General features: G+C 46.1%; 1 protein-coding gene across 3 annotated transcripts; it reads left to right on the forward strand.

Moving 5' to 3' along the window:
• Window positions 1–3,851: 3,851 nt before the first annotated feature.
• LOC124022752 (S-antigen protein-like) lies at window positions 3,852–7,355 on the forward strand. 3 transcript variants are annotated; one of them, XM_046337438.1, is made up of 4 exons: window positions 3,852–3,949; window positions 4,318–4,386; window positions 6,230–6,285; window positions 6,638–7,355. In XM_046337438.1, exons 2-4 carry the CDS (start codon window positions 4,344–4,346, stop codon window positions 7,115–7,117), a joined length of 579 nt encoding a protein of 192 aa, XP_046193394.1. In that variant the 5' UTR covers window positions 3,852–3,949; window positions 4,318–4,343; the 3' UTR covers window positions 7,118–7,355. The 3 variants fall into 3 exon arrangements, with proteins under 3 accessions (XP_046193394.1, XP_046193395.1, XP_046193396.1); XM_046337439.1 differs by having other exon boundaries at window positions 6,939–7,355; XM_046337440.1 differs by lacking the exon at window positions 3,852–3,949 and having other exon boundaries at window positions 4,155–4,386; window positions 6,939–7,355.
• The last annotated feature ends 5,156 nt before the right edge of the window (window positions 7,356–12,511 follow it).

The raw sequence follows: 12,511 nt of genomic DNA on the forward strand, positions 1-12,511 counted from the left end.
CCTGCAGTGGACAAACGATAATTTTTTTGTTCAATGCAAAGAAAAGGCTGTTTGTCTCATCTGTCAAGAGACGGTGGCGGTATTCAAAGAATACAATCTTCGCCGACACTATGAATCCCGTCACAAAGACAAGTACGATAGCTTGCAAGGCCAAATACGAGCAGACAAACTCTCAAAGCTAAAAAGTGGACTACTATCTCAGCAGAATACATTTGTACGCCAAGCTCAGCTGAACCAGGCATCCGTTTCACTGACGGTGAGTTTGTTAAGAAATGTATGGATGCTGTCGCGGAGGAGGTGTGTCCCGAGAAGAAAGATGCATTTAATGCCGTAAGTCTGTCGGCGAGTACAATCACCAGACGCGTTGAATTCTGTAATGAAGGTTGTGGTGTCGTGCATAAACTTCATCAGAGCAAAGGGACTTAAACACAGGCAGTTCCAAGAATTCCTGTCTGAACTGTAGTCTACGCACTGAGATGTGCTGTACTACACAGAGGTCCGATGGCTGAGCCGGGGCAGAGTTTTGAGGCGTTTTTACGAGCTGCTACCCGAAATTAACGCATTTCTTCATTTAAAAGACAAAACGGTCCCAGAGCTGATCGACCCAGAATGGAAATGGCACCTCGCATTTTTAACAGACGTGACAGAAATACTTAACAGCCTTAACTTGCAGCTACAAGGTGAGGGGAAACTCATTTGCGACATGTATTCACACATAAAAGCATTTGAGGTGAAATTAGCGCTGCTTTTGGAACAAGTGAAAAAGCGCAACTTCGTCCATCTTCCTGCTACCCAAAACCTGTCGACAGAGAACCCAGCGGTCCCGTTCCCAGCTGAAAAGTGCGTGGAAGCACTGGAAATGCTGAAGGCGGAGTTCGGTGTGCGATTCAGTGAACTACATGTTCATGCAAAAGAAATCCGTCTTTGATGAAGCCCAGCCTTCATATCAGTTTGAGTTGGCTGAGTTACAGAACTGTGATGTTCTGAAAGACGCATTCAAGCCCAACAGTCTCATTGACTTCTATGCCGCCCTCCCAAACGACACATATCCAAACATCAAAAAACACGCAATGAAAATGTCCAAAGTTTTTGGCAGCACGTATATCTGCGAGAAAACCTTTTCTCGCATGAAACTGCTGAAAACCCCGATGAGATCAAGATTGACAGATGAACATTTGCATCAGTGCTTGAGACTGGCTGTAACTAGAATGGAACCTGATATTCAACTTCTCACCAGCCAGATGCAGGCCCACAGTTCACACTGATGAACATACATAGGTAAGCTCACTTTTCTGACTTGAATGAGTCATTCTGAGCATAAACAAATATAATCATAATAAAATCTACTGGGATAAAATCCATCTTTACAACCATACTGGTAGTGAAATGTATTGTGCTGTGTAGGTGCTGTATCACTTAGTTCAGTTTCTCAACCTGCTTCTTTTGTGGTTTTCACAGGGAAGTTGATGAGAGAGAGCTGCAAACAGCGGTGTCTGCAAGCCTACTGGAACCTACAAAAGGATTATAAGGAAGGAACACAAGAACTTTAAGAGACTGCTCATATGTGTCAGAGAGATTCTGCTCTGACAACTGAGCTGAACTTTTATCTGTTAAGATTGTGCATGGCACGACAGAAAGTTAATGTTCCATGGCTTTTTTTTCGATGAAGAACCCAGAGAGAGTTATTTAGTTATTATTTATTTCCTGTTTTTTCTGTGAAGAACTCAGAGAGGGTTATTTAGTTATTATTTATTTCATTAATAGTGTTATTATTTGTTTCCTGACTTTTTTTCTGTAAAGAACCTGGAAAGGGTTATTTGGTTATGTGTGGCTTTCTGGAAAACAATAAATTTTTTAAGCTCCCCTACGATCGTCACACTTTTCTGTTACAAACTGACACCGGCCCCCTTCAGAGAAGGGAAAAGTTATGTGGCCCTCACAGGAAAAAGTTTGGGGACCCCTGCTCTATAATGAGGATGGCTATAGTGTCATGTGTTCACGAGGACCCTAAAGGCTTTATAATGAGGATGGCTATAGTCTATAAAGGTGACCAGAGGTGTATTCACTAGGACCCTAAAGGGGAGGGAACTTCCTGATTTTGTCCAATAGAAACTCTTGTTTTTTTTGCAAAACGTTGTTTTTCCCCTCCGTTGCAAAACGTTTTTCTACGGTGTGCTCTAATGAACACATCCCAGTTGTTTGTTCTGAGATCTCCTTGGTCTCACAGCAGGGGGTGAGGAGGGGGTGGGGGTGAGAACCTTAATGGAAGGGTGAGATGGTCATTTAGGGTGGGGTGGTGACTGCCCCCACCCCCCAGCTGTGATAATGACTGCTGCTGGTTGGGGGGGTAGAGGTGTGTGTGTGTGTGCGCGCTCCAGGGGCAGGGGGCACCAGCAGGAACAGACGCTACCTGTCACCTAAAAAAGATATGATTCTCCACTCCTCTCTCTGTCTCTCTCTCTCTCTCTCTCTCTCTCTCTCTCTCTCTCTCTCTCTGTCTCTCTCTCTCTCTCTCTCTCTCTGTCTGTCTCTCTCTCTCTTCACCCTCTGTCTCTCTCTCTCTCTCTCTGTCGCTCTCTCTCTCTCTCTGTCTGTCTCTCTCTCTCTTCACCTCTGTCTCTCTCTCTCTCTGTCTCTCTCTCTCTCTTCACCCTCTGTCTCTCTCTCTCTCTCTCTCTCTCTCTTCACCCTCTGTCTCTCTCTCTCTCTCTCTCTCTCTCTCTCTCTCACCCTCTGTCTCTCTCTCTCTCTCTCTCTCTCTCTTCACCCTCTGTCTCTCTCTCCCTCTGTCTCTCTCTCTCTCTCTCTCTCTCTCTCCCTCTGTCTCTCTCTCTCTCTTCTCCCTCTGTCTCTCTCTCTCTCTTCTCCCTCTGTCTCTCTTTACACAATGAGCCTAATTCTGATTCCACGATGTTCCTGACACCAGTCCATTACTCTTATATCCAGGCAGTGAAATCTATGGGGTCACACATCTGGGAGAAGGGCAGAGTATATACATACCTGCTGTCATAGTAGACATTATGGCACAGCTGCAAAGAAGGGTCCTCTACCCACCTCTATGGGCTAGTCTTTCTCTCTACTCTCCTGTCCAGCCCTCTATCCACCTCTACGGGCTGGCCTTTCTCTCTAATCTCCTGTCCAGCTCTCTACCCACCTCTATGGGCTAGTCTTTCTCTCTACTCTCCTGTCCAGCCCTCTATCCACCTCTACGGGCTGGCCTTTCTCTCTAATCTCCTGTCCAGCTCTCTACCCACCTCTATGGGCTAGTCTTTCTCTCTACTCTCCTGTCCAGCATGTAGCCCTCTATCCACCTCTATGGGCTAGTCTCTCTCTCTACTCTCCTGTCCAGCCCTCTATCCATCTCTATGGGCTAGTCTCTCTCTCTACTCTCCTGTCCAGCCCTCTACCCACCTCTATGGGCTGGTCTTTCTCTCTACTCTCCTGTCCAGCCCTCTACCCACCTCTATGGGCTAGTCTTTCTCTCTAATCTCCTGTCCAGCCCTCTATCCACCTCTATGGGCTGGCCTTTCTCTCTAATCTCCTGTCCAGCTCTCTACCCACCTCTATGGGCTAGTCTTTCTCTCTCCTCTCCTGTCCAGCTCTCTACCCACCTCTATGGGCTAGTCTTTCTCTCTCCTGTCCAGTCTGTGGCCCTCTACCCACCTCTATGTGGCGTTAGGACTCAGTCACATGTCTTGCCCATCCTACAAAGAAGACCAATCAACCAAACCAGGCTCTTTACTGGTGACAACCAGTATGTTGAAATATGCTCATTAGACGGCATAGCTTTCACCTGGGTCAGTCAGTTTTGAGACGAAGACAGACTTGGGTAGTCAACTAATGGGCTTTCTCTCTCCTGAAAAAAGCCTGTGTATTTAACAGCTATAGTGTAATCTAATGAAAACAGGTGGCCCTCTTCATTCAGACAGACTCTCCATTTGGACAACCGGTGAGCAGCTATTCACTACTTCCTATGATGTCACGCAGGCCTGGGTGTCAACCCCCCTCCTCTCTCCCCAGCAAACACAGCTGATTCATTAATGAAACCATTCTAAACTGAAGATCAGGTGATTATTGGAGTCAGGTGTGTTATCTGGGGAAAAAGTGCCCAGGCCTGGTGTAATTGTGTATTTGCAAAGTAAACACCACTTTAAGCCAAAGCCGACAGAAACGAAGGGGGCGGTTGAACCTCTTGTGTGTGTTTTTTAGTTCATTAGGATCTCCGTTACCTGTTACACATTTAAAATAGATGGGGAGTACAGAACAATTAAACAAGAACGATATAAAAATTTAAAAATTTAAATGTTTTTCTTCCAGAGGTTAGAGCGGGAGTTTGAAACAAGATGAAGATTGTACTGGCCGTGGCACTCGTCCTGCTGTATGTCTGTGAGTAAAACAACAAGACCCACAGCACTCTGGTCAAAAAAAATACAATGCCCCCAGCTAACAACAAATGTTCCCACACCTTTAGAGATGGTTTCCTTAAGTCTTGTTTACATAGGAATGTACCCAGTACAGACCTAACCTACCCTTACCTGCCTACCCAGTACAGACCTAACCTACCCTCTCCTACCTCACCTGCCTACCCAGTACTTACCTAACCTACCCTCTCCTACCTTACCTGCCTACCCAGTACTAGCCTAACCTCTCCCACCTTATCTGCCTACCCAGTACTTACCTAACTTAGCACCACCTGGTGTGTTAACCAAAATACTTACCCAGTACTTACCTAACCAACCCCCCTTCAGCTCTCTCAGCCACAACCAACACAGGACATGCTAATCAGCTCTCTCTCTCAGCCACAACCAACACAGGACATGCTAATCAGCTCTCTCTCTCTCAGCCACAACCAACACAGGACATGCTAATCAGCTCTCTCTCTCTCTCTCTCTCTCTCTCTCTCTCTCAGCCACAACCAACACAGGACATGCTAATCAGCTCTCTCTCTCTCAGCCACAACCAACACAGGACATGCTAATCAGCTCTCTCTCTCAGCCACAACCAACACAGGACATGCTAATCAGATCTCTCTCTCTCTCAGCAACAACCAACACAGGACATGCTAATCAGCTCTCTCTCTCAGCCACAACCAACACAGGACATGCTAATCAGCTCTCTCTCTCAGCCACAACCAACACAGGACATGCTAATCAGCTCTCTCTCAGTAACAACCAACACAGGACATGCTAATCAGCTCTCTCAGTAACTCTCTCTCCACCAACACAGGACATGCTAATCAGCTCTCTCTCTCTCTCTCTCTCTCTCTCTCTCTCTCTCTCTCTCTCTCTCTCTCTCTCTGCTAATCAGCTCTCAGTAACAACCAACACAGGACATGCTAATCAGCTCTCTCTCTCAGCCACAACCAACACAGGACATGCTAATCAGCTCTCTCAGTAACAACCAACACAGGACATGCTAATCAGCTCTCTCTCTCAGCCAAACCAACACAGGACATGCTAATCAGCTCTGTCTCAGTAACAACAATCACTGCATGCTAATCAGCTCATTCTCAGCCACAACCAACACAGGACATGCTAATCAGCTCACAGTAACAACCAACACAGGACATGCTTCAGCTCATGGGGAAACCAACTCTCTCTCTCAGCTCTCTCAGCAACAACCAGTTTCACCTTACCCAGAACTCAGTTACAACCAACACAGGACATGCTAATCAGCTCTCTCGTTGTCCAGTTTCAACTTGGACGTGGTTAATCATGGGAATTGCTCTCCCTCAGTAACAACCAACACAGGACATGCTAATCAGCTCTCGGGACAAAGGAACACTGGACCTTTACAGCTGTATCAATCAGCTGCTTGGTGGGGGGATTTCAGGAAGCCATCAAGTCTGAACAGTTCCTGAAACGAAACAAAACCACAACACAGAAACTGGGGAACTATAACATGTTTCATGGGGTGTAAATGTTAACCCCAGTTTCACCTTACCCAGAACGTTTACCATGGGAATGTCGGGAGAATGCCCCAGGTCCAGTTTCATCCAACCCAGAACGTGGTTTGGGAATTGCTAACCCTAGATAAAACTGGACTGTTAGGGAGGGGAGGGACAACTGACCCTCGAACGTCAAGGGAACGTCTATACATCACAAACGGGTTCTTTGTGAACGATTGTTAGCTGGGGCCTCAACAACTGATGTTTCCACTGGGGGGAGCACTATTGAACAGGTCCCCCTACTACTCTCTGCTGTGTAAATGTTAACCCTTCACCTTTGTGGGCTTCAGAATGCCCACAGGTCTGATGTCATCCAACCAGGAAGTGTTTGTGATCAGGTCAGTCTATAATGTACTGGGGGAGTGTTTGTGATCAGGTCAGTCTATAATGTACTGGGGGGAGTGTTTGTGATCAGGTCAGTCTATAATGTACTGGGGGGAGTGTTTGTGATCAGGTCAGTCTATAATGTACTGGGGGGGGAAGTGTTTGTGATCAGGTCAGTCCATAATGTACTGGGGGAGTGTTTGTGATCAGGTCAGTCTATAATGTACTGGGGGGGGGGGGATCATGATGCTGCCCAATCGTGTTTGTGTACATGCACGTTGAAGATGGGGACCATTTTGTTGTAGATGGGCTGAAATATTCAAGACTGGGGAAGAGAAGTAACTTATCGTTCTGTCCATTTTCCAGGCTCTACCTCTGGCCATTTCCAGGCTCCTCATCTTCCCTCTCTCTGTCTACTCCTGGCTGGTCTCTGTGATGGTTGAACTCCTCTTCTCCCCTCTTTCTGTCTACTCCTGGCTGGTCTCTGTGATGGTTAAACTCCTCTTCTCCTCTCTGACCCTCATCTCCTCCTCCCTGTATTACACTGTCCTTCTCCTGCTGGCCGGGCCCTGCTGTATCGCCACCTTGTCTCTGTCTGTGCTAGTGTCCTGTCTCCGTGTAGTTATCTACATGGTTCACCTAGTGTTGGTGCTCTGTGCTCTGGCAGTGCTCGCCATCATGACTCCACACAAAATGGCCGACGTGAACGGACCCAAAATGGCCGACGTGAACGGACCCACAATGGCCGACGTGAACGGACCCACAATGGCCGACGTGAATGGACCCACAATGGCCGACGTGAACGGACCCACAATGGCCGACGTGAGCTCACAATGGCCGACGTGAACGGACCCAAAATGGCCACCGGCGCCACTGCTCGTGACCAAACGTTCTACGACCAACTGAAGCTGCAGCTCCGAGACTCGGACAGATCTGGGATCAGTGTTGGGTCGTAAAGGCTTCACAGCGAGGCCGAGGGCATCGTGTTAAGTCTGAAATACAGTTGATCAGTGTTTTTTTATTTGTTAAAGAATAAAGTCCCTTCCTTTGTATCCTTTAGCCTGTTTTGGTGAACTTTAGTCCCCATCATTTAATAAAGTCAATGTGTTTTAAACTATGGTTTTTGGGGACTAATGTTTACACCTGGAAACTGAGATGTTGACTGAGACACAGAAATACTAGAATACACAATGGCTACTTAGACTACCCTCTCTCTCTTCTCATTATTCACCCCCCCTCCACCATCCAATTTTCTCTGTTCGTGTCCCTCTACAGAGCGAGCGAGAGATTTGTGTCATTGTGTAGATTGTTTGATGTTTTCCAACTCAAGAACCTCCAAAGACACAAAACAGCTTCCGGAACCGGCCAATTAAGAGACTGCCTGTGTAAAAATGCTGCCTGTCTTTTGACCAATCGTATCAGCTCTGGAAAAATATCTGATGTGATATCTGATGTGATTGGTCAAAAGACTACCTGTGTAAACGCTGCCTAATCCTAAACTCAGATTATGTTTAGTCAACTCTGCACCTTTTGTTTAAAGGTGAAATCTGTGTTTTCTACATACAGCTGCATTTCCTCCAGTCCTCAGTATACAGCATTCATACTGAGAGAGCTGCATTTCCTCCAGTCCTCAGTATACAGCATTCATACTGAGAGAGCTGCATTTCCTTCAGTCCTCAGTATACAGCATTCATACTGAGAGAGCTGCATTTCCTCCAGTCCTCAGTATACAGCATTCATACTGAGAGAGCTGCATTTCCTCCAGTCCTCAGTATACAGCATTCATAGTATACAGCATGAGAGAGCTGCATTTCCTCCAGTCCTCAGTATACAGCATTCATACTGAGAGAGCTGCATTTCCTCCAGTATACCTCAGAGAGCTATTTCCTCCAGTCCTCAGTATACAGCATTCATACTGAGAGAGCTGCATTTCCTCCAGTCCTCAGTATACAGCATTCATACTGAGAGAGCTGCATTTCCTCCAGTCCTCAGTATACAGCATTCATACTGAGAGAGCTGCATTTCCTCCAGTCCTCAGTATACAGCATTCATACTGAGAGCTGCATTTCCTTCAGTCCTCAGTATACAGCATTCATACTGAGAGAGCTGCATTTCCTCCAGTCCTCAGTATACAGCATTCATACTGAGAGAGCTGCATTTCCTCCAGTCCTCAGTATACAGCATTCATACTGAGAGAGCTGCATTTCCTCCAGTCCTCAGTATACAGCATTCATACTGAGAGACTTTGCCATTTCTTCAAACAATCACCTTTTTTAAAATTTAATTTTGATTTTTAATCATTGCAATAATGAAGCTAGTCGACCACACACTCAAAGTGTGTTGCTGGGACCTTAACTTTTACAGATAGTGCACTTTTACAGATTCCACCAGTACTCAGATCAAATGGTTCTTATTTCATAGAGAGCACTCAGGGTCAAGAAATGCCTAGTCATGGCTGGTTCCACCCCATTACCAAATGGAGAAGATCGGGGTCAAATGGAGTACACCAGGACGATCACAATAGACACCAGGACTCATTAAGGATTCAGGTCAGAGATCCTGGTCAAATGGTGTTGGACACCAGGACTCATTAAGGATCAGGTCAAATGGAGACACCAGGACTCATTAAGGATCAGGAAATCAGGTCAAATGGTGTTGACACCAGGACTCATTAAGGATCAGGTCAAATGGTGTTGACACCAGGACTCATTAAGGATCAGGTCAAATGGTGACACCAGGACTCATTAAGGATCAGGTCAAATGGTGTTGACACCAGGACTCATTAAGGATCAGGTCAAATGGAGACACCAGGACTCATTAAGGATCAGGTCAAATGGAGACACCAGGACTCATTAAGGATCAGGTCAAATGGAGACACCAGGACTCATTAAGGATCAGGTCAAATGGAGACACCAGGACTCATTAAGGATCAGGTCAAATGGACACCAGGACTCATTAAGGATCAGGTCAAATGGAGACACCAGGACTCATTAAGGGTCAAATGGAGACACCAGGACTCATTAAGGATCAGGTCAAATGGAGACACCAGGACTCATTAAGGATCAGGTCAAATGGAGACACCAGGACTCATTAAGGATCAGGTCAAATGGTGTTGACACCAGGACTCATTAAGGATCAGGTCAAATGGAGACACCAGGACTCATTAAGGATCAGGTCAAATGGAGACACCAGGACTCATTAAGGATCAGGTCAAATGGTGTTGACACCAGGACTCATTAAGGATCAGGTCAAATGGAGACATCATTAAGGATCAGGTCAAATGGAGACACCAGGACTCATTAAGGATCAGGTCAAATGGAGACACCAGGACTCATTAAGGATCAGGTCAAATGGTCATTAAGGATCAGGTCAAATGGAGACACCAGGACTCATTAAGGATCAGGTCAAATGGAGACACCAGGACTCATTAAGGATCAGGTCAAATGGAGACACCAGGACTCATTAAGGATCAGGTCAAATGGAGACACCAGGACTCATTAAGGATCAGGTCAAATGGAGACACCAGGACTCATTAGGTCAAATGGATCAGGTCAAAATGGAGACACCAGGACTCATTAAGGATCAGGTCAAATGGAGACACCAGGACTCATTAAGGATCAGGTCAAATGGAGACACCAGGACTCATTAAGGATCAGGTCAAATGGAGACACCAGGACTCATTAAGGATCAGGTCAAATGGAGACACCAGGACTCATTAAGGATCAGGTCAAATGGTGTTGACACCAGGACTCATTAAGGATCAGGTCAAATGGAATGGTCAGGTCAAATGAGACACCAGGACTCATTAAGGATCAGGTCAAATGGAGACACCAGGACTCATTAAGGATCAGGTCAAATGGAGACACCAGGACTCATTAAGGATCAGGTCAAATGGAGACACCAGGACTCATTAAGGATCAGGTCAAATGGAGACACCAGGACTCATTAAGGATCAGGTCAAATGGAGACACCAGGACTCATTAAGGATCAGGTCAAATGGAGACACCAGGACTCATTAAGGATCAGGTCAAATGGAGACACCAGGACTCATTAAGGATCAGGTCAAATGGAGACACCAGGACTCATTAAGGATCAGGTCAAATGGAGACACCAGGACTCATTAAGGATCAGGTCAAATGGAGACACCAGGACTCATTAAGGATCAGGTCAAATGGAGACACCAGGACTCATTAAGGATCAGGTCAAATGGAGACACCAGGACTCATTATCAGGATCAGGTCAAATGGAAATGACACCAGGACTCATTAAGGATCAGGTCAAATGGATCATTAAGGATCAGGTCAAATGGACACCAGGACTCATTAAGGATCAGGTCAAATGGAGACACCAGGACTCATTAAGGATCAGGTCAAATGGAGACACCAGGACTCATTAAGGATCAGGTCAAATGGATCAGGTCAAATGGACACCAGGACTCATTAAGGATCAGGTCAAATGGATCAGGTCAAATGGATCAGGTGTTGACACCAGGACTCATTAAGGATCAGGTCAAATGGAGACACCAGGACTCATTAAGGATCAGGTCAAATGGAGACACCAGGACTCATTAAGGATCAGGTCAAATGGAGACACCAGGACTCATTAAGGATCAGGTCAAATGGAGACACCAGGACTCATTAAGGATCAGGTCAAATGGAGACACCAGGACTCATTAAGGATCAGGTCAAATGGAGACACCAGGACTCATTAAGGATCAGGTCAAATGGAGACACCAGACTCATTAAGGATCAGGTCAAATGGAGACACCAGGACTCATTAAGGATCAGGTCAAATGGTGTTGACACCAGGACTCATTAAGGATCAGGTCAAATGGAGACACCAGGACTCATTAAGGATCAGGTCAAATGGAGACACCAGGACTCATTAAGGATCAGGTCAAATGGAGACACCAGGACTCATTAAGGATCAGGTCAAATGGAGACACCAGGACTCATTAAGGATCAGGTCAAATGGAGACACCAGGACTCATTAAGGATCAGGTCAAATGGAGACACCAGGACTCATTAAGGATCACCAGGACTCATTAAGGATCAGGTCAAATGGAGACACCAGGACTCATTAAGGATCAGGTCAAATGGAGACACCAGGACTCATTAAGGATCAGGTCAAATGGAGACACCAGGACTCATTAAGGATCAGGTCAAATGGAGACACCAGGACTCATTAAGGATCAGGTCAAATGGAGACACCAGGACTCATTAAGGATCAGGTCAAATGGAGACACCAGGACTCATTAAGGATCAGGTCAAATGGAGACACCAGGACTCATTAAGGATCAGGTCAAATGGAGACACCAGGACTCATTAAGGATCAGGTCAAATGGAGACACCAGGACTCATTAAGGATCAGGTCAAATGGAGACACCAGGACTCATTAAGGATCAGGTCAAATGGAGACACCAGGACTCATTAAGGATCAGGTCAAATGGTGTTGACACCAGGACTCATTAAGGATCAGGTCAAATGGAGACACCAGGACTCATTAAGGATCAGGTCAAATGGAGACACCAGGACTCATTAAGGATCAGGTCAAATGGAGACACCAGGACTCATTAAGGATCAGGTCAAATGGAGACACCAGGACTCATTAAGGATCAGGTCAAATGGAGACACCAGGACTCATTAAGGATCAGGTCAAATGGAGACACCAGGACTCATTAAGGATCAGGTCAAATGGAGACACCAGGACTCATTAAGGATCAGGTCAAATGGAGACACCAGGACTCATTAAGGATCAGGTCAAATGGAGACACCAGGACTCATTAAGGATCAGGTCAAATGGTGTTGACACCAGGACTCAAGGATCAGGTCAAATGGATCACCAGGACTCATTAAGGATCAGGGAGACACCAGGACTCATTAAGGATCAGGTCAAATGGAGACACCAGGACTCATTAAGGATCAGGTCATGGAGACACCAGGACTCAAATCAGGTCAAATGGAGACACCAGGACTCATTAAGGATCAGGTCAAATGGAGACACCAGGACTCATTAAGGATCAGGTCAAATGGAGACACCAGGACTCATTAAGGATCAGGTCAAATGGAGACACCAGGACTCATTAAGGATCAGGTCAAATGGTGTTGACACCAGGACTCATTAAGGATCAGGTCAAATGGAGACACCAGGACTCATTAAGGATCAGGTCAAATGGAGACACCAGGACTCATTAAGGATCAGGTCAAATGGAGACACCAGGACTCATTAAGGATCAGGTCA

Source organism: Oncorhynchus gorbuscha, unplaced genomic scaffold (genome assembly GCF_021184085.1).
Source record: "Oncorhynchus gorbuscha isolate QuinsamMale2020 ecotype Even-year unplaced genomic scaffold, OgorEven_v1.0 Un_scaffold_1411, whole genome shotgun sequence".
Lineage (NCBI taxonomy): Eukaryota > Metazoa > Chordata > Actinopteri > Salmoniformes > Salmonidae > Oncorhynchus > Oncorhynchus gorbuscha.